Below are 26,691 nucleotides of genomic sequence, written 5' to 3'. Positions count from 1 at the left end.
ATTTAATGAAGGTACAACATTTAGCAACTCACATGGTTGATGATTAAAAGAGGCACATCTAAGGCCCCTTTCACATGTGTGGACGGTTCAGATCCGCCTGTCAGTTTTTTTTCAGGTGGATCTGAACGGGCGGGTCCATGTATCTCTATGGAGCGTCGGATGTCAGCGGTGACATGTCCGCTGACACCCGATCATCCCTGATCCGATCCTCTCCACTAAAATGTGATGGATGCAAACCCTATTTTGCATCTGTCTGGTGGATCGGTTCAGGTGAACACGGACAGACGGTTCATTTTCATCCGATCCCCCATAGAGCAGAGCGGAGATCTGACAGGTCGGTTCCTGCACAGTGCACACTACATTCATTCAAAAAATTAAAACCGTTTTCTGAATGGTGCCTGTGATAGACTCACCCGGGACATCCCCGGACTCTCTTATGTCTAAAATCATCCTATGTCCACTAGGGGCATAGGATGACTGAGAAATTATATCTTGGACTACCTGAGATGGGATTATTATGTAATTATTATCCACAATATATTCCAGGATATCTGTAAAGAACTATTTACTGTTTGTTGATTCTGAACTCAACGGGTTAATTGTAAGAGTGACTCATTCATACTGTTGGGACACATACTGTTAGATGCTAATGCCATCACCTCCAGACATCTGTCTGTTCTCTGTGCTAATTGACCCTGCTATTGTGTGAAGATGTCCTGTGTTTACACTTATGATAATGTGTATTGTATAGCAGGTGAGTGGAGACGTGACGTCTACCCTGAAAGGTCATATCTGAGTCGCCTAGTCTGGGTAAATGATTAGTTAATTAGCTCATGTTAATTTATGTTCTGGTTACCTCCTCTTTAAACTGTATATAAGATTGTATTCTTGGTTCTATTAAACACTCTGGCCCATATTCTCTCTAAAAATCCGCGGGCTGCGCTTAAGGCACTTACACTCCGCTGTCCCAACTTACAGGAGCAAGTGTTGTATTCCCCAAACACTTGCTCCGTAAGTTGGGACGGCGGAGTGTAAATGCCCCGGCGTAGCCTGGCGGATCTCCAAGGGGGCGGCTTGTATTCAAATTAAGCGCGCCCCCAATTCTAATGAACTGCGCATGCGCCGGGCTTCAAAAAGCCCAGTGCGCATGCTCCAGTTCTCGGCGGAAAATGTCAATGACGCCGACGTGTGCGTCATTGACGTAAAGTTGTATTCATGAACGCCATTTACGGAAACGACGTACCCGACGAATAAACACGACGCGGACCCGATGCCATCCGTAACATGGCCTACGTGGGACTTGCGGAAACTTACTCCTCATTTAGCAGGAGTAAGTTTCCGCTTACGCAAACGACGTAAGCGACGGTTACGCGACGCAAACTCGTTCGGGAATCGGCGTAGAAGGATCATTTGCATACGCAAATGAGTCCTTCACGTAAATGCCATCTAGCGGCGGCCGGCGTCATTACATTTAAGATCCGCCAGTGTAAGTGACTTACAGATGGCGGATCTTAAGTGTATCTATGCGAAAATGATTCTAAGAATCAGTCGCATAGATACACGGGCCAAAAAAGGGAGATACGATGGAGTATCCTGAGATACTCCATCGTAACTTCTATGAGAATATGGCCCTCCGTGTTTAGCACACAAACAAGTTGTGTGTTGAGAGCAACTGGAAAATCCGATATCTATATCCAGACTAATAGGAAGCGGTATATGACGGAAGCACTCAAGCGGAGTTCCGTTACAGTGCCCATGCCGAGCAGCCAACCTGGGACCATGGGACCTGGAAGCTGGTGGAGATCACTGGAGCAGTGGTGCCTACTACAGTGATTTCCAGGTTCTAGAGGCATCCCACCGATATGGTATATGCATTGGTAGTAACATCGGTCCAAGCTTGACCAATGTAACCATGTATATAATATCCATACCTGAAATTCTTTAAAGGAAAAGTATAATGAAAAAGCACAGAGGCAGCCATTACTGAAAAATAATTTTGAAAAAAAAAAATAGTTGTCTGGCTGTTAACCTTTAACTTCAAGTTAGTAGCCTGGAGCAAATATGCGGACCAGGATTTCTGGCCTTTCTCTGACTTTCCTCATTTGTGTACATGTTCCAGGTGACTAAGAAAGTAATAAAATGTACAGAAAGTCCTGTATATCCCAATGAATCCAACACAGATCAGCTCCCTTATATACAACTAACAGTCAAAATTCTGTATTTCCCATCACAGGAGACAAAGGGGACCCCGGAGTACCTACTTCTTTGTATGGTAAGTTTGACCTTTCCAAGGAGAATCTATTAGTCTTTATTACCGCACCTGTCATTCATTTAACGTAGCTGTGAAGTTAGTAAAAAGAAGGTGTAATATCCACAAGAATACTCCTAATCGGCAAATATATATATACCGTATTTATCGTCGTATACCTCACACTTTTTCCCCCTTAAAATCAGGGAAAATCGTGGGTACGCGATATACGCCGATACTGCTGTTCCCGGGCGCCGCCGAAATAGACCGAGCCGAGTGTACTGCGCACTCGGCTAGGCTCGGCCACGCTCGGCTCCGCCCGCAGCCACGCGAGAGGAGACAAGCCGAGAAGAGCTGAGCGCCGCAGCCTAGAGCAGAGCTGAGCCGAGTGTACTGCGCACTCGGCTAGGCACGGCTCCGCCCGCAGCCACGCGAGAGGAGCCGAACACACAGGAAATCCGGCTCCTCTCGGCTCGGCATAGGCACCAAATCCAAAAATGGACACTCACAACGCTGGACGGACCCCGCTAAGAAAGCCGCAGACGGACACCTCCAAAGCCGCAGACGGACACCCACAAGGCTGGACAGACCCTGCGCAAGGAAGCCGCAGACGGACACCCACAAGGCTGGACTGACCCCACGCAAGGCCGCAGACAGACGCCGGACAAGGCCGCCGATGGACGCAGGGCAAAAATGTAAGTTTTTTTATTTTTTTCCTTAAACTACCTTTCTAGGTTTGGGGTGCGCGTTATACCCCGATAAATACAGTAATATAATGTTTAACCACTTTAACACCAAGCCTGTTTTTCAGACCCATGCCGCGTACACACGACCGTTTTTCATGACGAAAAAAATTTCATTTTTTAAACTGGTCATTAAAAACGATCGTGTGTGGGCTCCAGAGCTTTTTACTCCACGTTTTTCACGTCGTAGTTTTTCTCGTCGTGAAAAACGGTCGTGTGTACTTTTTAACGATGGGGAAAGAACGCGCATGTTTAAAAGCAAGTTATGAGACGGGAAATTAGCATAATCAGCCCAAAGGGTGGCGCCATTAGAATGGAACTTCCTCTTTATAGTGCCGTCGTACGTGTTGTACGTCACCGCACTTTACTCGAGCAATTTAAGTTACAGAGGAGGTCTAGGGCTAGAATTATTGCTCTCGCTCTAACGATCGTGGCGATACCTCACATGTGTGGTTTAAACGCCGTTTTCATATGCGGGCGCTGCTCACGTATGCGTTTGCTTCTGCACGCGAGCTCGTCAGGACATGGCGCTTTAAAAACATTTTTTTGTATTGATTTTACTTGATTTTATTGATTTTAAAACTGTTTTAAAAAAAAATAAAAAGTGGATCACTTTTATTCCTATTACAAGGAATATAAACATCCCTTGTAATAGAAAAAAGCATGACAGGTCCTTTTAAATATGAGATCTGGGGTCAAAAAGACCTCACATCTCATTTTTGGACTTAAGGCCCCATTCACACCTAGGCGTTTTTACGCCTGAAGCGCACTGCTCACAAACGCCAGAGGGAAGAATTAACATTATTCCCTATGGTGACTGTTCACACCTGAACGCCTGAACGCCCAAACGCCTGTCGCGCGAAGCTCAAACAAGTCCCGGACCTTTTTTTGACGCGCGAATCGCGCGACAGAGGCGTTTGAGCGTTTTTTTTTCCCCATAGAAAGTAATGGGAAACGCGCGTATTGAGCGTATCGCGCGACAACGGGCGTTTGCTATGGGCGTTTCGTCGCTTTAATCAATAGAACTTGTCGCCCATGCAGAAGATTAAAAAAAATCTACCAACATAGCAACAAGTGATGAAAAGATGATAATTTTTCCTATTGGCTAAAATAAGAAACGCCGAAGTACAAAAACGTCGCACGACGCTGTATGCAAACGCGCAAATAAGCATGAATACGCGCGAAAAAAAACGCCCGAAAAAACGACCGAACGCCCTACGCTCAGGTGTGAATGCAGCCTAAATGCAATAAAGAGAAAAAATTTGTAATTTGAAAAAATTACAACAAAAAAGGTCTCTTTAAGGCCCCGTACACACGACCGAACATGTCTGCTGAAACTGGTCCGCGGACCAGTTTAAGCAGACATGTTCGGTCGTGTGTACGGCCGATCGGACAGGATTCCAGCGTACATTTGCCCGCCAGACCGTTTTTGAGCGGGCAAATGTTTCTAAACTTGCTTAGAAACATGCCCGCTGGAATCCTGTCCGTCGGACATGTTCGGTCGTCTGTACAGACTTACTGTACATGTCCGAGCGGCCGCCATCCCTCGCATGCGTCGAATGACTTTGACGCATGCGTGGAAGCATTGACCTTTCAGCGTCGCGCACGTCGCCGCGTCATCGTCGCGGCGACGGCGCGAACACGTCACCGCGCTGTCTGTCCGCGCGGATTGACCCTCATTTCTGTATGATGGTGTGTACAGCCATCATACAGAAATCTCCGGGCGGGCATGTCCGCTGAAAACGGTCCGGCGGACCGTTTTCATTGTACATGTTTGCCCATGTGTACGAGGCATAAGACGTATGGGCGGAAGTGACGTTTTGACATCGCTTCCGCCCTGCAGTGATATGGAGATGGCAAGGGATAGGACCGGATCACCTCTGCCGCTACTGACGGCTCCAGTAAGCGGCGGAGGGCACCGGAGAGCGGCGGGAGGGGGGGCCCCTTCCCCTGCTGCCGATAAAAATGATCTTGCGGTGAATCTGTCGCAGAGACCACTTTATCTTGTAGAGGATCATCTGCTGAAGAAGAAGATACTGGGGTTATGGTAGCTAGCTGCTACCATAACAATGGTATTCCCGGCGGGCGGTACGCAAGTGGTTAAAATACATTTTCGCTACCTTTTTTTTAGTTAATTTTTAACCACTTCCAGTTCTGACATTCCTCTCCTACATGTATAAAACATCACTTAGAACTAGGGTTGTCCCGATACCGATACTAGTATCGGTATCGGGACCGATACCGAGTATTTGCGGGAGTACTTGTACTCGCGCAAATTCTCCCGATGCCTGGCCGAATACTTTTTTTGTATTTATCAACATGTTCTATGAAAATTCTTTGAGTTTTTTACTACTGCGTGACAAGCAAATAAAACATTTTTATTCATTTTTACTCATTTTTATTCTTTTATAATGTCTTGAGTTAGAGTTCTTCATAATTCTAAAGAAAATATCCTTAGTCTGTATTGTGGTTTGAAAACTGTCACATGACATTTAAAAAAAGTATCGGTATTCGGTTTTGGCGAGTACATGAAAAAAAGTATCGGTACTTGTACTCGGTCCTAAAAAAGTGGTATCGGGACAACCCTACTTAGAACCCTTAAACATTATGGCCCGGATTCACGTAGCACTTACGCCGACGTATCTCGAGATACGCCGCGTAAGTGTAAGTGTGCGCTGTCGTATCTATGCGTCGTGCCCACAGAACTAGATACGCCTGAAAATAGGCTTCATCCGACCGACGTAACTTTCCTACGCCGGCGTATCGTGGGCGCATATTTACGCTGGCCGCCTCATTGCAAATATGCAAATGAGGGAGATACGTCGATTCACGAACGTAGTTGTGCCCGGCGCATAATATACGCGGTTTGCGTAAGGCTTACGTCTGGCGTATAGTTATTCCCCATCTATGAGGCGCAGCTCATAGATGGACGCTGGGATGCATGCGCAGAGGGCGGGGCACGTCCGGCGCATGCGCCGTTCGGACTGGACATCATTTGCATGGGGTTACGGATCATTATAATGCTTCACGCCCACATCCCTCCTACCGTCACTTGCGCCTATTTACGCCAACACATTAAAGTTACGCGAGCGCAGCGTAGGACGCAGGTGGTTCGGGAATATGGTTCGGCTCTCGCCAAGTTAAGCCGGCGGTGCGCATCGGAGATCCGCTCCGCCTCACTAAATATGCGCCGGTCTACGAGAATATGGGCCTATGCCTTGTAAGTAAGGATTGCTGGTTCAAACATTTCACAGAGCCTGCCTTCTGAACTACAGAGGTGCTAAGAGGAAGAGTTTCAGGAGGTGGAGTCAGTGCAAGAAACACTGCTTGCCGGGGTTCTGTCGAATTCTCCAACCCGTCAAAAACTCCAACCATGTCATTTCCAAATTGCTGTTTGGACACAACACTGGCAATCGAATAGAGTCCAGTGCACGATATTATGAGCGGAGATTATTACTCCGCTCCGATGATAGCCAATAAAATGCCCGCCTCCGAAGCAGTGACAACTTTGTCCTCGTTAGCCTAAAGTCTATAGGACAGTAAACTGGCTGTCAGAGAGGTTCTCTTGCTGAACACACTGCAGGTCGCCCTGGCGCGCTGGTGTGCACGCTGGTGTGCGCCCTGATGTGTGGGCGCCCACGCCTGTGCATGCGGGTGCGCGCATGTGTGCCACTTGGCGCCTATTAGCCTATTTAAACTGTCAGAGTGCCTTGGATCGGTGCTGTCTGATCTGCAGCTACCTGTGACCTTTTGCTCCTGTTACCTGTCTGAACACTTGTCTCTTGATTACCTGGCATGCCTATTGCATTACCCCTGCCTTCCGCCTGCACCTGACCTCTGCTTGCCTTGACCTTGAACCTGCCTGCTTCTCTGTACTTCGCTGCCTGCCTGTTGCCAACCCTGCCTGTGACCTGACCATCCCGCTCTGCTGATGCTAAGCACCATCTGCCTGTGTTCCTGTCTCCTGTTGCCTGTCCAGCCGGACACCTTCTTCTCTGTGTCATGGATATGCAGTAATGCCTGGCAGCTTACCTTCCTCTCCATGTGTTCATCTTAGAGGCCAGACCCTCTCACCTGGCTGCTTTTATCATCTCTCCTCCCTGTATGGCTCCACCCCAGGCCATATCAGGAACTCTATATTAACCAGTGCACTGCAGGTCTGCCTTGCTGATCAATGTTGTTTGTTAAGTATTGTGTGTTTGGGTTCCTGCTTGCCGTGTGCTACGTTTATCTCTGTGTACCGATCTTGGCTTGTCTCCGACTACTCCTGTTTGCCTGTGACCCTGACCCTTGGCCTGACCCTTGTTTATCCTTGTCTGCTTGTCGCCCCGACCGTGGCTTAACCCTTCACTATCTCTTGTGTCCTGAGTGGCTGCTTCCCCTCTCTCCCTACGGAGCATGACCTAGTGGACTCTGGGGGCCGCGACCTGGATTCAGTTGCAGCTAAGGCCATCCTCACCACTAGAGGCTCTGGTGAATACCAGCTGGATCTTAGACTCTGCGCCCTGGGGAATCTTGGGCTCAAGCTTCCTGTGGGATCCCAGTTTGTGCTCCAGTGGACCTGTCCTCCATATCCACTCTGTGGTCCATCCGCAGGAGTCTGCCATAGGGTTCACTACCTTGTGGTGCACTCGTGACTCCAACGGGGTGCCTCTGTCATCTGGCCACAGGTGACCTGACACTCTGCACCTGGATCCAGAGCCGCATCTCCTGCAACTACCTGCCAGGCTCTCATACCACTCCGCACTCCCGTGCCTCCTGTCCATACTACCAGGGGCCGCAAGTCAGACACGTAAGGGAGACCTTCCTCTGCTCAATTGGGCTCTTTAGTCTGGTATGTACAAGTCTGACATTGGCCCTTTCTTTAGAAAGTTTGGAGACCCCTGATCTAGGCTCTTGATATATCTGTTTCTGGCCTCTTGAAGGCTTCCTGAGCCCCCCCTATGTGTGCTGCACCCACTTGGATGTCTCTAATAAGAGGAGATGCTTCATCGAATAAGCCCGGTGCTGTGGATTGGTGCATGTGCCACCATTTTAGGTTGTTTTTTGTTCTATGTACTGTGTATCTGAAGTCACTTGTAACCTCCCCTGCATGGATTGGGTCATTGTAACTTGTATCGTTCATGATTCGGGTGATCCTATTCCTCGAATGTGTGGATGCGGGGAATCCTCCCCCTGCACTACTGTGTTCTGACAGCCGGACATTCCCACTGCCAGAATACACTGATCCGTGGCCGCAAGCTCTCATGGAACACAAGTTTTTCAAAAGTCCCGTTCAGAACGAACTGATCAATAGGTCGAGTTCTCTCAATCAGCAATAGCCACAGAAGTTCGAAATTTGGCCGGTCCTTACTGAGCTGGCCAAATTTTTATCCATCTCTGGTGAGCATACCTCCCAACTTTTTGAGATGGGAATGAGGGACACCTATCAGCAAAAGTATGCAGGCATAGGACACACCCCTTGCCACGCCCACTTAAAGGAGAATTGTACAAAAACATAAGATTGGTTAAACCCACAAGTGCTTTTTTTACCACTACTATTCCTTTATATTGGCTTTTGGAATTTACAAATGCAGCAATTTAGAAATCGGATGAAAGGTTTAGCACTGGGAAACAGTTCTTGATAGATAAAAAGTGCATTTTATATACATCTATATGGATCAGAACAAAATGAGGGACAAATGAGGAGGAATGAGGGACATCAAATCAGGGACAGTCCCTCGAAATCAGGGACAGTTGGGAGCTATGCTGGTGAGTTTTAGTTTGGCCTTGTTGGAACTTTGATTGCAGTTCCCATATCAGGGTTCAATGACCTGTAACGGAAATTTCTAGATCTGTTTTAGGAAATTGTCTTATTTACTTATATGGATTGGGTGATCAGTACATCTTGGAATTAATATATATACTTTTTCTAACCTCAGATGCAAAAAACTGCAAGGAACTCCTGCAGCAGGGTGAAATTCTAAGTGATTGGCACACCATAAACCCAGATGGCCAGAAGACCATGAAAGTGTTGTGTGATATGCACACTGATGGAGGAGGCTGGACTGTAAGTGATCAGAAGACAAAACTTCAATGTAGCGACCGAGGGGGAGCAGAGACCAGTGCATCTGTAAAATGTTACACCATGACTATGAGTGTAACATGTTATAAAAGGTGAACTTATCCTTTAAAGTTGTGATGAGAGAGTCCTAAAACCTTCAGCACTCTGGAAAGCAAGGAAGGGCCACTTGCCAATGTCAGCTTATCCACAAACCTCCTAAACTTTGTCTCATTAACTGAGAATGGACAGGTAGCAGGGGTGGTTAGGGTTAGGGGTTAGGGGTTGGGGTTTCCCATTGAAGAATAAGGCTAGGACTCAGGAATTGGAACATGGACCTCCCCCAGAGGTCAAAGGTCAGAAGGCGGGTTCCCAAAGGTCACAGGGCGTGGCTGACCCACCCCCACCAAAGTGTACCGCCTACCCCAACTAAGTCGGGGAATGAACAAGTCGGGGAATGAACAAGTCGGGGGAAAGCACTGCCCGAGGGCCCCATGCCACTAGGGGGCCCCATCAGGGTTGCCAGCCTCAGTAAAACCAGGGACAGTATGTAAAAATCAGTGTTTTTAAAAAAAATCCCAAGATTATAGCTGCCCCGCCTCTCCAGTACCTTTTCAGTGTGTATATGTGTATTCTGTGTGTGTATATTGTGTGTCTGTGTATACTGTGTATATATACTGTATGTGTGTGTATACTGTGTGTGTATATTGTGTGTCTGTGTATACTGTGTATGTATACTGTATGTGTGTGTGTATACTGTGTGTGTATATTGTGTGTGTATACTGTGTATGTATACTGTATGTGTGTGTGTATACTGTGTGTGTATACTGCATGTGTGTGTGTATATTGCGTGTCTATGTGTGTATACGGTGTATGTATACTGTATGTGTGTGTATACTGTGTGTGTATATTGCATGTCTGTGTATAATGTGTATGTATACTGTATGTGTGTGTATACTGTGTGTGTATATTGCGTGTCTGTGTGTATGTATACTGTATGTGTGTGTATACTGTGTGTGTATATTGCGTGTCTGTGTATACTGTGTATGTATACTGTATGTGTGTGTATACTGTGTGTGTGTATTGCGTGTCTGTGTATACTGTGTATGTATACTGTATGTGTGTATACTGTGTGTGTATATTGCGTGTCTGTGTATACTGTGTATGTATACTGTATGTGTGTGCATATACTGTGTATGTATACTGTATGTGTGTGTATATTGCGTGTCTGTGTGTGTATACTGTGTATGTATACTGTATGTGTGTGTATACTGTGTGTGTATATTGCGTGTCTGTGTATACTGTGTATGTATACTGTAAGTGTGTGTATACTGTGTGGCCCCCTAAAATCTACTATTGCCTGGGGGCCCCATAATCTCCTATTGCATGGGGGCCCCATAATCTCCTATTGGCGGGGGCCCATAATCTCCTATTGCCCAGGGGCCCCGTGAGTTGTCAGTCCGCCCCTGGCAGGTAGAATTATTGATCAAGACACTAGTTGCATGTCAGATCTTTCCAGCATTAAGAGCTCTCGGGGTCAGGGGTGCCAACTTTCAGTAAATTTACAAACAGTTTGTAAAATCCATAATTGTTGCGTCTGTCCATGAACGTCAGTTACGGACACACAGCCCACATGACCGTAATGGAGATTCAAGGACAGATGCAAAAAGTACAGATTTTGCTAACTTTTCATAAATTTACTGAACGTTGGCAACCCTGCTCGGGGTGCTTTGCCAGAACTGAGGAGTGTTCACTATACAATATGTGCACAGTGGAGGGTTCACAGAGTTTAGTAAGAAAAAAGTCTGCTTTCAAGAAGACCATACTACAAAACAACCCATCGATAAATTATAACAGTGCTTCTAGGACTACTACTAGACAACTAGTAGGTGTAACCTAAAGTTGATGCAGACCCGATTCATGAAATTCCAGCTGGGCACATGCAGTGCCTTGAAAAAGTATTCACACCCCTTGAAATTTTACACATTTTCTCATGTTACAACCAAAAAAACGTAAATATATTTTATTGGACTTTTATGTGATAGACCAACACAAAGCGGTACAATTGTGAAGTGAAAGGAAAATGATAAATGTTTTTAAAAATTTTGTACAAATAAATATACAGGTATGAAAAGTGTGGGGGGTACATTTGTATGGCGCCCCCCGGAGTCAATACTTTGTAGAACCTCCTTTCCTTCAATTACAGCTGCAAGTCTTTTTGGGGATGTCTCTACCAGCTTTGCACATCTAGAGTGAAATTTTTGCTTATTCTTCTTTGTAAAATATCTCAAGCTCTGTCAGATTGGATGGAGAGCGTCTGTGATCAGCAATTTTCAAGTCTTGCCACAGATTCTCAATGGGATTTAGGTCTGGACTGTGACTGGGCCATTCTAACACATGAATATGCTTTGATCTAAACCATTCCATTGTAGCTCTGGCTGTATGTTTAGGGTCGTTGTCCTGCAGGAAGGTGAACCTCCGCCTCAGTCCCAAGTCTTTTGCAGACTCTTAACAGGTTTTCTTCTAAGATTGTCCTGTATTTGTCTCCATCAATCTTCCCATCAACTCTGACCAGCTTCCATGTCCCTGCTAAAGAAAAGTATCCCCACAACATGATGCTGCCACCACCATGTTTCACGGTGGGGATGGTGTGTTCAGGGTGATGTGCTGTGTTAGTTTCCTGCCACACATAGCGTTTTGCTTTTAAATCCAAAAGATACATTTTGGCCTCATCAAAGCCAGATTTGTGGAGAGCACGACTAATAGTTGGACAGATTCTCCCACCTGAGCTGTGGATCTCTGCAGTTTCTCCAGAGTTACCACTGGCCTCTTGGCTGCTTCTCTGATGAATGCTCTCCTTGCCTGGCCAGTCAGTTTAGGTGGACGGTCATGTCTTGGTAGGTTTGCAGTTGTGCCATACTCTCCGTGAGATGTTCAAAGCTTGGGATATTTTTTTATAACCTAACCCTGCTTTTAACTTCTCCACAACTTTATCCCTGACCTGTCTGGTGTGTTCCTTGGCCTTCGTGATGCTGTTTGTTGACTAAGGTTCTCTAACAAACCTCTGAGGACTTCACAGAACAGCTGTATTTATACTGAGATTAAATTACACACATGTGGACTCTATTTACTAATTAGTTGACTTAGGTGAAGGCAATGGGTTCCACTATATTTTAATTAGGGGTATCAGAGTGAATACAAATGCACGCCACACTTTTTACATATTTATTTGTAAAAAATTCTGAAAGCCATTTATCATTTTCCTTCCTCTTCACAATTATGTGGCACTTTGTGTTGGTCTATCACATAAAAACCCCATCAAATACATTTATGTTTTTGGTTGTAACATAACAAAATGTGGAAAATTTCAAGGGGGTATGAATACTTTTACAAGGCACTGTATATCTGCCGTGTTTTGTAATCCGTCTTCAAAGCACTATGTCCCGTAGCTGTCTAATGCCCCGTTCTTCTGTTAGCCTGATAACTCCTGACAAGTCCTCCATCACATATGATAAAAGCAGCCTGAGTCTTGTGTTGGGGAGGACGCTATAGATTAGCAGAGTCCTGAACGATTCAACAAACAGCTGAAAGTCTCTACCTATGAGGAGAGGAGGCGTGTGCCTTTCCTCCAGTCAGCTGTCTTGGCTGTATGCCCAGGCTTCACTGCAGTGCTAACCAGGAAGGCCCCGTACACACGGCCGAGGAACTTGACGTGCCAAACACATCAAGTTCCTCGGCGTGTTCAGTCCTGGAGCCTACGAGGAGCTCGGCGGGCCGAGTTCTCCCATAGAACAACGAGGAAATAGAGAACATGTTCTCTATTTCCTCGCCGAGGTCCTCGTCGGCTTCCTCGGCCGAAAGTGTACACACGGCCGGGTTTCTCAGCAGAATTCAGCTCTGAACCGAGTATCTGGCTGAATTCTGCCGAGAAACTCGGTCATGTGTACGGGGCCGAAGAGAAAATCTAACACCATGTAGACTTTCTAAATAGTATATAAAGATAAAGACAGCAGATATACATGTCAAACTTATTTAGGTAAATTTGTTTCATCTCTATGTATTGTCTGAGGCTGTTCACTTCAACGGGTTTATGTAAGCGTTTACATCCACTTTAAAATACATAGTTACATAGTTAGTCAGGTTGAAAAAAGACACAAGTCCATCCAGTTCAACCATAATTTTTTTTTATATAATATAATACAATCCCATATACCCAATTCCATACCCACAGTTGATCCAGAGGAAGGCGAAAAAACCCCAGCAGAGCATGATCCAATTTGCTACAGCAGGGAAAAAAATTCCTTCCTGATCCCCCGAGAGGCAATCTGATTTTCCCCGGATCAACTTTACCCATAAATGTCAGTACTCAGTTATATTCTGTACATTTAGGAAAGAATCCAGGCCTTTCTTAAAGCAATCTACTGATCTGGCCAGAACCACCTCTGGAGGGAGTCTATTTCACAGCTCTTACTGTGAAGAAACCTTTCCGTATTTGGAGATGAAATCTCTTTTCCTCTAGATGTAAAGAGTGCCCCCTTGTCCTCAGTGATGACGGTAAAGTGAATAACTCAACACCAAGTTCAATATATGGACCCCTTATATATTTGTACATGTTGAACACATCCCCCCCCCATTCTCCTCTTCTCAAGAGAGAATAAATTCAGTTCCTCTAATTTTTCCTCATAGTACAAGTACTCCCGCAAATACTCGGTATCGGTCCCGATACCGATACTAGTATCGGTATCGGGACAACCCTAGTTTGCAGGGAACAGATGACCTTGGATCACCAGGCAGGAACCAGAGACTGGAACACAGTGAAGCTTAATCAGTAGGCAGGAGGTTAGCTGGGACACAAGCCAAGAGGTCATCAACAGCCAGGCAGCGAGGATACAGGAACACAAGACAAGAGCAGAGTCATAGTACAAGTCAAGGTCACAATAGGCAGGTGGGAATCCAGAGATAGGGCAAGCCGGGTCATGCACGGGTAGGCAGATATACAGGGATGAAACAAAAACATACAGCGCACATGGGTTAAGTGAATGTCACTTTATAGTCTGTAATGGGTGGAAAAACATATATGCATGAAAAAATGAATTTTTTTTTGAAATAGCCACTAATAGCACGCAGGAAAAAAGAACATTAAAATGTTTTAATTACTAATAAAAATAGTCCGCATAACACAGGCAGCAGTTCACGTGGAGATGGTAGAGTGAAGACACATACACTTCGGGGGAGATGTTAAGAGTGAATCCAAATAGTGTGCTTACACTTGTAGGCAGAGGTAATACAATACCTCGACAAAAGCAGCCGCTTCAACGTCTCAATGCAGGGAGATGGAATCCATAGGTGGGAAGATGACAGCCACACTGGGAGCAGATGTAGAAGTTATTTCATGCAGAGAGGATACTGCCGTTTGGACACCACAAGCTCTGAGGCTGATGGAGAGGAAACCTTCCTCGCAGACAGGGATCTCCAGCGGCAGGGGAAGTCCTAGAGGGGAGCCACCAAGCCGGTTCAGTGACGCAGCCGCGTCACACAGGAGCGAGGAGAGGGGGACGGAAGCCTGAAAGAGTCACACAGAGAGAAGGAGGTGTCCGGACACCATCGATCCAGCATCAGGTGACTCCAGGCACCAATCAGTGTGGGCAGAAAACGAGCAGTAGAGGTGCTGGCGCTAGTGTCACTAGGAGGATTTCCCGAGTGTCAGCACTACACATCAGCTGCAGTGTGCTTGCTGCAAATGTATAGGGGCATCAAAGATTGTAATGGTGAGCCGTGACTGACATGTTTCGCGTGCCAGGACGCTTTATCAAAGGATGGACTGGCCATTGGGACTACAGGGAGTTTCCCGGTGGGCCGATGGCTCAGTGGGCCGGCTTCAGTGACAGCGAACCGCCACCCCCCTCCGCTCCTCTGTCTCTCCCTTCCCGCAGCACTCACCTCCTCTCCCTCCCTGCAGCGCTCACCTGGGGGGAACAAAGAAGCAGGGGGAGGACCAGAGAAGCAGGGACGACGACAGAGGAGCATGGGGGAGGGGACAGACAGCTGACTCAAAGGCTATGGCCTGGGAGTTTCTCACTTCTGCCTAATCTTGTCCCATAAGGGGGGGCACCGAACTGATTCTTTGCCCTGGGTGAAATAATGCCTATAAGAGTACCAGTACCAGACGTTCTACTCTAATAAAGTAGAACGGCTAGTGAAGGGGGAGAGGGGGCTTGGGTGGTTGGGCGGGGGGGGTTGCGGGAGTTGTGTGGCAGCCATGGGTGAGACCTGTCAAAGTGGGCCAGTCTGGATGAAGTCCAGAGCCAAATTTTTGTCCCAGTCCAGCCCTGCAGATATAGCAGGTCAAGGCACAGGTAAACAGGAACTAGCTGAAGACCATTCCACAATCTGTTATTGCCACAGTTCTGCTTTAATAGGCCGTTTGGCACCAGTGCGTGCACGTATGCCAAATTCTTCTTGGGCACACGCTAATATGTTTGCGCATGCGTGCTAATTCCCATTCTGTATTGAACCTTTGCTCATAAGTATTAGCATGAACATGTAGTGTATTGGTTCCAACTGAGCTTCTCTTACAGTATCCCTAAGTACGAGATATAAGCCCAACCACCTAGTTGCAGTAATAACTTTCTGTGTGTAGGTTTTCCAGAGACGTTATGATGGGTCTGTTGATTTTTTCCGTGATTGGAATTCCTACAAGAAAGGTTTCGGGAGTCGCCTGACTGAGTTCTGGCTGGGCAATGACAATATTCATATGTTGACGTCATCAGGTAACGAGCCACATGACCACCTTTATCTCCCCTCCATCCCTTCACAGCACATATTTAGATACAGTACACTCATAGATGCTAGAGGATCAAGTACAAAGTTCCCTCAAGTGTTGGTATATGTGAGCTTATACATCAATTTGAATGTTCAGCTAGTCAGCATTTGCAAACTTTTGCTATGGAGAGGGGTGGAGGAACTTCTGCCAGAGACCTTCAAAAACCATGGGCCAGATTCACGTAGCGCAGCGGATCTAATAGATCCGCTCGTTCTACGTGAATTAAGATCCGCTCCCGCAAGTTTAGGAGGCAAGTGGCTAATTCACAAACCACTTACCTCCAAACTTGCGACGGCGGATCCTAAATCCCCCAGCGGAATTCAAATTCCGCGGCTAGGGGAGTGTCATATTTAAATCAGGCGCGCTCCCGCGCCGATTTAAATACGCATGCGTCGTCCGGGGAATTTCCCGGCGTGCATTGCTCCCACTGACGTCAATAGGACGTCAGTGGTTGCGACGGGAGCTAGACTTGCGACGCGCGTGTTCGTGAATCGGCGTACGCAAACGACGTAGGAAATTTCAAACTCGACGCGGGAACGACGGCTATACTTAACAATACTTACCCCTGCTTTTAGCAGGGGTAAGTATACGACGGGTACCGCGCTACGGAAACGACGTAAGAACACTGCGTCGGGTCCGCGTACGGTCGTGAATTTCGCGTATCTCGCTGATTTACATATTATTCAGTGTAAATCAGCGGGAACGCCCCCGGCGCCATTTTTAATTCAAAAAAAAGATCCGACAGTGTAACACAGTGTAACACTGTCGGATCTCAGCCCTATCTATGCGTAACTGGTTCTATGAATCAGGCGCATAGATAGGACCTGAAAAAAAGCTGAGATACGATGGTGTATCTGAGATACACCGTCGTATCTGCTTCGTGAATCTGGCCCCATAGTTCTAACAAGAATGGTCATTATTTCCCATCTGACCACTTGGTCGGGATGTCTGGAACTTCTTAAAGACATGAGATTGATGGAAATAAGAAAGAGAAGCACTCACATTGCCACATCGTTAAGTAAATATGGAAACACAAAACACAGTCCCAGAAGGTGACCCAAGGTCAGACTTTGAAGGCACAGTAAACAATGAAGGAAATAGAAAAATTATCACATTTATGAAGACAAAAATACATATATGGTATGAAAACGAGCATGAAAAAACAAATTAAAAGCATATATATTAAGATACATGATATACAGTATAGTGAGCCCTTGTGCATCAACGCGTTTCTCTGTTAAGCTTCGTCAGGACACATTCAGGGTTCGTTGGTTGAAAAAAAAGGGAAGAACGGGTCTCACTATCTTGCAAGAGAGTCAGCCTTGTTCAACAAGTAGTTAAAGAAGGGGTGATGTTCAGCAGAAGAGGCTGGCTCCAGTAGTCTCATAACAAGGATTCATAAAGGCCAGTGGCTCATATATTACAGTTATCCTCATATAGTGACCTGAGACCTCTAACAGGGGATGATATACGAAAACTTGACGAAAGATCAGGGGGTAACCATAGGCCACTGGCCGAAATATGAGTCCAAAGTATCTCAACGACTGTAAAGTCCTCCAGTATATAGGCAAGTGAAGAGCATACCGCTTTCTCCCAGGGGGTTACCTGAGATCTCTCCATACTGATAACTCACTTAAGGGCACTATATGGCTTTGAGTGCACTACAGTATTCTGCTTAAAGCGGAGCTCCACCCTAAAATAAAACTATACAGCACCAGCTTCCTATAAATACGATTAACCAAGTTAAAAAAAAATTTTTTTTTTACATGCCTTGAAATCACTGTTGCTAGGCAGAAATCCTAATCTGCCTTCTTCCTGGACCACGGTCCTATTCCTCTTCAACCTAAGCCGCACAGACTCCTGGGAAAGGAGTGTCATAATTTCCCACGAGACTGTGCGCCCTTCTGTGCCGAAAAATCATGGGATTTCAACACATGAAATTACGCGATTAAGGCTGTTTACGGCGCCATGTTCAATTGTGTGCATTGTTTTATCTCTGTTGTCATAACAACGGGTGGCGGGACGATCCTCCGCCCGTTGTCATGACAACGGCACAAACAACCCGCGCGCTGCTCTAGTGCGCACGTGCGGGATCGAGCCCCAGCATGCACCACTGCATGAAAACAAAGCATAAAAAATTGACTTTGCTTCAGATGCCCACACATAGAATGGCAACAGCCACAGCATGAGCTGCAACCAATAAGGCAAGTGGATGATTGATTGAACGATCGATTGCGGATCTAGTACTATCTTTAATGGCATGTATTATGTAATTTAATTTAAATAGCCCAAAAAAAAATCAGACCTGAACTCCGCTTTAAGCACAGCCGAGCCTATGTGCTGGAGGACTTTACAGTCATTGAGATACTTTGGACTTAAGGATTATATCCACTCATATTTCGGCCATTGGCCTATCGTTACCCTCTGTTTTTTTGTCAAGTTTTCGTATATCATCCCCTGTTGGAGGTCACTATATGAGGATACCTGTAATATATGAGCCACTGGCCTTCATTAATTCTTGTTACAAGACTACTGGAGCCAGCCTCTTCTCCTCCTCTGCTGGACATCACCCCTTCTTGTTGAACAAGGCTGACTCTCTTGCAAGACAGTGAGACCCGTTCTCCCCTTTTTTGCAACCAACGAACCCCAAATGTGTCCTGACGAAGCTTAACAGCGAAATGCGTTGACGCACAAGGGCTCACTATATATCATGTATCCTAATATATATGCTTTTTCAATTTGTTTTTCATGCTCTTTTTCATACCATATATGTATTTTTGTCTTAATAAATGTGATCATTTTTCTATATCCTTCATTGAATCCCGACCACGACACCATCTGCCTGGAGTTTGCATGTTCTCCCTGTGCCTGCGTGGGTTTCCTCCGGGTACCTCCCACACTCCAAAGACATGCTGGTAAGTTAATTGGCTCCTGTGTAAATTGGCCCTAGTCAAGCACATCGGGACCCTTCGGGGTAAGACCGCGCTATATCAAGATACCTCTCAACTCAACTCATTGTTTACTGTGCCTTCAAAGTCCGACCCTGGGTCACCTTCTGGGACCCTCTTTTGTGTTTCCACGTGAGATTGGTGCTTGAGCTCGGTTTAAAGTAGAACTGAAGGCTAAACCTCTCATTTTGGGAGGGTTATAACTAGGGCTGTTACTGGTTAAAATTTTCATGTTCGATTAATAGATTTTTTTTTAATCAATTAATCGACTAATTTCAATGAAATTATAACGCACATACAGATCCAACTACTTTTAGCTGATCTCCTTGCAGGCTGATTCCCAGTGCAGCTCCCAACCACTGTAAAAATGGATAGCAGGATACAAAAAACACACAAAAGGCAGCGCTCGATGGAATAGCATTAAACTTTTATAGTCTTCAAGTAGGTAACAAAATAATATTGCACTGGAGATAAAATCGATGTAGCTACATGAACTGTAAAAATGGTGCGAGTAATACCAAACGGTACAAAACAGTCATAAAAACATGTAGCTAAGTATGATACTGGTATAAAATGTGTACAACGATACCACTGCTGAATCTAGACGAGGAGGGGTTAACATCAGTCCATCGGCATGTAGATGTCCTGCGAAGGCCACTATAAAAACTCCCAGTGGATGGCTGTAGAATCCCAGGTTGATGGAGGGAAGTGATAGAGGGAAGTGTAACAGCCCTTGCGTGTGGCAGATAGTGAGGTCCCGCCGGCATGCAGATATGAAGCACAGCAAAGGAGCCCTTCAGATGGACACGGCAAGCCCCGCCGGTGTCCGTGATGTCACCGGATCTCCGATGGAACTCCCTGAAGGCCCAGAAGCCGGCGGAGAGGCGAGTACCAATCAAAAGAATTTTGATCGATCAAAAAAATTAACTATTAATCGAGGAATAAATAGTTAATTTCCACAGCTCTAGTTATAACCCCTGTTAAATTGTTTTGCCATCTGTGTCCCATTGAGATTTCTGTTCAGTTCCTGTCCCATAGCCACAACATGATGTGTGAGGAATTAGCGCCTAAGTGAGGTAAAACCAATATTGGCCAATATCTGGACCAATGTTACTAAATAAAATAAAAAAAACACCAATGCCTAAAATTGTTTTCTAAGCTGGCCAATACACAGTAGAATTTTGTTCAAATTTGTTTCATTTGGGAAGATTCGTTTTTAATGGTCATTAAGGCCAAATGATATTCATTTTCAATCGTAGTGACGAAAAACTTGGAAAGGACAGAAGATTTTTCTTGAACAAAAGAATTTCTGTGATTGGGGTTTCGTTCGTTAAAAATTGTACATATTGTAATGAAACCTCTTTAACACGCCCGGAATTCCATTCAAGTGGCAGGTCTGAAGGACATTTTAAGGGTTTTCAAGAGTTAACAATGTTGGCAAGAAAGAATGTTCTTATGAATATGAATCTTCTATGAACGTTCATACGAAAATCTAACCCTGTATGGCCAGTTTTATGATTTCACACCTTGATCAGCTGACTTATCTATAAATGAAGGGTGTCATTACTTTTCAAAATATATTGTATTGGCGGATCTTTTCACAGGCACCTGGGAATTGCGTATTGATCTACTTGCCTTTGACAACACAAAGCATTTTGCCAAGTATGCGTCCTTCAAAATTCTGGGAGAGGCTGAGAGGTATAAATTGTTACTTGGAGCTTTCACTGAGGGCAATGCAGGTAAGAGATTGCTATCTGGCTGTTATTGTTCTAGTGCAGTGGTCTCCAAACTGCGGCCCGGGGGCCGGATGTGGCCCTTTACCCTCTTTTATCTGGCCCTTGGGGCACTATTTCATTCACTTACACAAGCAATGGGGCACAATTCAATTCCCTCTATCTGACCCCAACAAAGGTGCACAATTCCTCCCAATGACCCCAATGATGGGGCTCAATTCCTCCTAATGACACCAGCAACGGGGCTGAATTACACCAATGATGGTGCAAAATTTCTCCCAATGGAGCCAATGACACCAATAATGTGGCACAATTCCCCTATCTGACACCAACAATGGAGCACAATTCCTCCAAATGACACCAGCAATGGAGCTCAAAGATACCAATTATAGGGCACAATTTCTCAGAATGACACCAATAATAGGGTACTGTTTCTACCGATTCTATTCACAGAAGTTGCTTTAATCCAAAACATTAGAATACATCAGATGACAGGTTACAGCAGATGAATTGTGTGGTCAAAAGATGACACTGTCTGTAGATTACAATGCAGAATACATGTGCCCATGTTACATGTGGCCTGTAGCTTTCTCCATTATTCAGAAAGTACAAACTTAGGGTGGAGCATGACACAGAAAGGAAGTGTGTTATAGATCAGAAGATGGGATATTGTTTACACCCAAACATTTTTACTACCAATGGCTACCATCTGGCCCCCCCTGACGTCTGAAGGACGGTAAACTGGCCCTTTGTTTAGAAAGATGGGATATTGTTTTACACCCAACATTTTTTACTACCAATGGCTACCATCCGGCCCCCCTGACGTCTGAAGGACGGTAAACTGGCCCTTTGTTTAGAAAGTTTGGAGACCCCTGTTCTAGTGGATGTACGAGATCAGTCATTTTGGTCCCCTCACCTCTAAAATGTTAGCATGAGCTCAGAGCCAGAATAAAGTAACAGTCAATGAATTCCTTGCCCGGCAACGGCTGCCTAGCACACTTTGGGCAAATTACCAGCAGATATAAAAGACACAAATTAATGTGGCTCTGTATGCATCAATACATAATAAAAAAACATTATTTAAAGCAGAACTTATGTGCCGCCCAATGGGCATAGATTTGTTATATATACATATTGTTTCTCAACCATTTTCTATGTACGTTATGTTTAGTTTACATGCTGCTATCTAGTGACCTTTGTGGTAATGCACCTATTCGTTATTTCTTTGTCTGATCTATGACACACTTCCTTTCTGTGTCATTCTCCACCCTATGGTCCGGATTCAGGTAGGAGATACGACGGCGTATCTCCACATCGTATCTTAGGCTGCATATTTACGCTGGCTGCTAGGTGGCGCTTCCGTCGATTTACGCAAGGAATATGCTAATTAGGTAGATACGCCGATTCACAAATGTACGTACGCCCGACGCTATTTTTTTACGTTTACGTTAGGCTTTTTCGGCGTAAGGTTGCTCCTGCTATTATGAGGCGTACGCAATATTAAGTATGGACGTTGTTCCCGTGTCGAATTTTGAAATTTTTACGTCGTTTGCGTAAGTCGTTCGCGAATAGGGCTGTACATAAGTTACGTTCACGTCTAAAGCATTGACGATTTGCGGCGGAATTTCGAGCATGCGCACTGGGATTCTTTTACGAACGGCGCATGCACCGTTCGTAAAAAAACTTCTAATATGTGGGGTCACACTAAATTTGAATAAAACACGCCGACATCATCCAAATTTGAATTAGGCGGGCTTACGCCGGAACACATACGTTACGCCGCCGTAAACTTAGGGCGCAAGTTCTTTCTGAATACGGAACTTGCGCCCCAAATTTACGGCGGCGTAACGTATCATTACGCTGGGCTACCTGAATCCGGCCCTAAGTTTGTACTTTCTGAATAATGGAGAAAGCTACAGGACACATGTAACATGGGCACATGTATTCTGCATTGTAATCTACAGGCAGTGTCATCTTTTGACCACACAATACTACAACCTGTTCATCTGCTGTAACCTGTCATCTGATATATTCTGATCTTTTGGATTAAAGCAACTTCTGTGGATAGAATCAGTATTGGTGAGTTCAAGCTATCTGTTGAGTAGAGGTGAGCCGAAACCCCCCCCCCCGTTCGGTTCGCAACAGACCAAAAGTTTGTGTGAACTTTAGAACCCCATTAAAGTCTATGGGACTCAAACGTTTGAAATCTAAAGTGCTAATTTTAAAGGCTAATATGCAAGTTATTGTCCTAAAAAGTGTTTGGGGACCCGGGTCCTGCTCCTGGGGACATGTATCAATGCATTTTTTCGGGAGCAGTAATTTTAAATGACTTTCTATTCTTCAGACATGACACTTTGTACAGGGACAGTTCTAAGCACAGGAAACAAGCGCTGCTTTACAGGAATACTATACACCCCCTAGGTATGAAATTTAAAGGAATATTTCACTTTTATTGTTGCACTTTAAGCATTATTAAATTCAATGCTCCTGAAAAAACATCAGTTTTAAAAAATAAAAAAAACATTGATACATGTCCCCTGGGGCAGGACTCAGGTCCCCAAACACTTTTTATGCTAAAAATTTGCATATTAACCTTTAAAATGAACACTTTTGCATTGCGCCCTCTGCTACGCCGGTTCATGCGCCTAATTAAGGATTCATCCGGCGTGCCAACTAAGCCATGAACCGGCGCAGCGCATTTTTTTTAGTAAATCAGCCCCATTGTCTCTTATTGATGTATAAAAGGTCAGTGTTGTAAATACTGGTCCTTGAAAATTTTTGAATTAAAGCGGTTGTAAAGGAAAAAATGTTTCTCCTTTAAAATAACAAACATGTTATACTTACCTCCACTGTGCAGTTCGTTTTGCACAGAGTGGCCCCGATCCACATCTTCTGTGGTCCCTCGGCGGCTGTCTCTGGTCCTCCCCGCAAGTACTGACCACAGTCATGCGAGAGCTTGCATGGTGGTGAGTAATTGCGGGTGCGCTCCCGTGATACAGCGAGTGGCCATAGCCGCTCACTGTATCACTCGGCCCCGCCCCTCGGTGCGCCGCGTCACTGGATGTGATTGACAGCAGCGCCAGCCAATGGCTGCGCTGCTCTCAATCCATCCGCTCTAGCCAATCAGCGGCCAGGCTGAGCGACGAAGAGGATCTCAGGACAGCACGGGACTTTCGACGGGTCAGGTAAGTAAAATGGGGGGCTCGGGGGGGGGGGGGCGGCATCATCAGATGTTTTTTCACCTTAATGCATAGATTGCATCAAGGTGAAATTTTCTTTTCATTTACAACTCCTTTAAGCCTGATGAGCCCTGTTTAAAGTTCTGGCAGTTCTCCTGGGGGAGGAACTTAGGCAGCACCCAGATGTTTGCCAGTAACTGCCAATAAAAACCAACAGCTGATTGCAAGAAAATGGTATACACCTACTGGCATATTAAAGGGGAGGTTCACCCTAAAAACGACTTTCTAGTATTACACTGGCCCCCCACAATACAATACAATTATGCCCATTATGTTTTTTTTATGCTGTACATACCTTGGTACAGCTAATTCACCGTGGCTTCCGGGTTGCGAGTCCCGCGGGAGTGGGTGTTCCTAACATGCTGGTGATTGACGTGATGACAAAAAACGAGCTCCCCCCTTCGCGTAAGCTGTGTCACGATTGGCGAAAGGAGCAGAACGGCGAGTCGGCGCTATACTGCGCCTGCGCACCGTCGTTCGGCTCCTTTCGGCAATCGTGACGCAGCTTACGCGACGGGGGGGAGCTCGTTTTTGGTCATCACGTCAATCACCAGCATGTTAGGAACGCCCACTCCCGCGGGTCTCGCAACCCGGAAGCCACGGGTGAATTAGCTGTACCAAGGTATGTACAGCATAAAAAAAAACATAATAGGCATAATTGTATTGTAATGTGGGGGGCCAATGTAATAATAGAAAGTCGTTTTTAGGGTGAACCTCCCCTTTAATATAGCAAACCCCAGAGGGAGCTGCTTTTTTTTGTTCAGTCCGTTACTCTGCCTTTCAACCCCAATGAACTGTCCCAGCCCCTCTGGCACACCTAGCAATGTTATTAATGGAATAACTCACCAGGAATACACAACACAGTTCTTTTTGTAGTTTACTTGAAGAAAAGTAAAATTCAGGTTAACATTAGTCAGCCAGGACCTGTGTAAGTACCCAGGACTTGGTTGAAACAGTTTAAAGAAAACAGTCAGGAACACTATGCAAACAACGAAAGCAATAAGTAACAATATGTACAGATTAAATAGACTCCCCAACAACTTTTGGTGGGTGTGTGGGATGCTGTGGCTAAAGGGGAACCCAGGCCGGCCTACGATACCTCTAGTACACGCCCAGTGAAATTCCCTTTAAGAGGAACCGCAGTAATGTCCTGGAGGCAAAGCTTTGCGTTTTCTTATCTTCACTGGCAATGTAGGAGCTCTGTGGACAATATTTGGATGTGGTATTCTTTGAAAAGCATTAAAGGTTCCTGGGCAAATCCTGTACACAGTCAGCGGTCCTCCCCTGAGCGATCTTGGATACAGGTGTGTCACATTGGCATTCAGTCATTGAGCTGTTGCAGGGTGTCCTTCTTTAGCATGGACAGTCTGTTCCTCTGGGTTGGAGCTGCATGAACAATCTGTTCCTCTGGGCTGGAGTTGCAGGCTGTGTGCCCCTTGGTAGGCCGCGATTCCACACACACATATAGGTAGATTCAGTAAGAGTTAGGCCGGCTTATCTACTGATAAGCCGGCCTAACTCTACCTGAATCTACGCCGGCGTATGTTTAAGCGTATGCTCAAACAGAGATACGCTTAAACATATCTAAGATACGACGGCTTGCGCCGTCCTATCTTAGATTGCAATTTTTCGGATGGCCGCTAGGTGGCGCTTCCATTGCGGCCGGCGTAGATTATGTAAATGAGTTTGTACGCCGATTCACGAACGTATGCCCGGCCGCCGCAGTCGATTTAAGCCGTTTCCGTAAGGCCTTTACAGGCCTAAAGTTATTCCACCTATTAGGTGGAATAACAATGTTAAAGTATGGCCGCCGTTCCCGCTGCGAGGTTCGAATTTTTTACGTCGTTTGCGTAAGTCGTCCGCGAATCGGGAGTTACGTTGTTTACGTCCACGTCGAAATCAATAGGCCCGTACGGCGTACTTAGCCGCAATGCGCACTGGGAAATGTAGGCGCCCGGCGCATGCGCAGTGAAAAAAAAAACGTCAAAAACGTGAGGTCAAGCCTCATTACCATTAAACACGCCCCCCCCCCCAACCCATTTGAATTAGGCGCCCTTACGCCCGCTCGTTTTAGGCTACGCCGCCGTATATTAGCAGGCAAGTATATAGAGAATCATTACTAGCCTAGCTAATTTACGGCGGCGTAGCCTAAACAGGCTACTCTACGCCGCCGTAACTTTATGCCATTATACCTGAATCTACCTAATAGAGTGCAGATGCTCTCCTGATGGAGTGCAGGCAAAAAATAAGGCTCTGGCCTAGTTCCTCTGACTTTTTAGCTCCTCCCCCACAGTCCTTTGCTGCTGTCTGATAATTGGCTCAGGCTCTTCCAATAGGGAGTTTACAAACAAGCAGTTCTGAGAGTCTGTGTGTGAAGAGAGAAAGGGGGGGGGGTGTGATAATAAACATTTAATTAATTTATGTAAATTTTCTTTTTTTTTAAGGTGACTCCATGAGTGGTCATGAAAACATGCCGTTCTCCACAAAGGACAACGACGTTAGTGGATCATGTCCCATCCAGTTTAAAGGAGGATGGTGGTACGCTAACTGCCACCATGCAAACCTCAATGGGCTTTACCTGCTAGGACCTCATGAATCCTTCGCTGACGGTATCAACTGGTATGCTGGAAAAGGCCACAATTATTCTTATAAGATATCTGAAATGAAGATTAGACCAATCTAATGACACATAGGGGTCTATGTATAAATAAAAACTTTTTTTTTTTGAAGAATGTGACAAATATTCACCCATCCTTGACAAATTCTTCCTGCATTTTTCTCAATACAGTGGAACCTCGGATTACGAGCATAATCCGTTCCAGGAGAATGCTCGTAATCCAAAGTACCTCGCATATCAAAGTGAGTTTCCCCATTGAAGTCAATGGAAACAAAAATAATTTGTTCAGCATTGACTTCA

At 45.6% G+C, this 26,691-nt stretch overlaps 1 protein-coding gene across 1 annotated transcript in view; it reads left to right on the top strand.

Moving 5' to 3' along the window:
- LOC120913126 (ficolin-1-like) overlaps window positions 1-26,481 on the top strand; it is a 55,861-nt gene extending 29,380 nt beyond the window's left edge. Inside the window, exons 5-9 of the mRNA XM_040322845.1 lie at window positions 2,234-2,272; window positions 8,913-9,040; window positions 15,672-15,801; window positions 20,407-20,541; window positions 26,219-26,481. Coding sequence (XP_040178779.1) covers window positions 2,234-2,272; window positions 8,913-9,040; window positions 15,672-15,801; window positions 20,407-20,541; window positions 26,219-26,457 — 671 coding nt within the window. The 3' untranslated portion in view covers window positions 26,458-26,481. The remainder of the gene's footprint in view (window positions 1-2,233; window positions 2,273-8,912; window positions 9,041-15,671; window positions 15,802-20,406; window positions 20,542-26,218) is intronic.
- The last annotated feature ends 210 nt before the right edge of the window (window positions 26,482-26,691 follow it).

The sequence above is a fragment of the Rana temporaria genome, chromosome 9 (genome assembly GCF_905171775.1).
Source record: "Rana temporaria chromosome 9, aRanTem1.1, whole genome shotgun sequence".
NCBI classification, from domain to species: domain Eukaryota; kingdom Metazoa; phylum Chordata; class Amphibia; order Anura; family Ranidae; genus Rana; species Rana temporaria.
The sequence above is the reverse complement of the archived record's forward strand: the minus strand, read 5'-3'. Positions and strand labels throughout refer to the sequence as shown.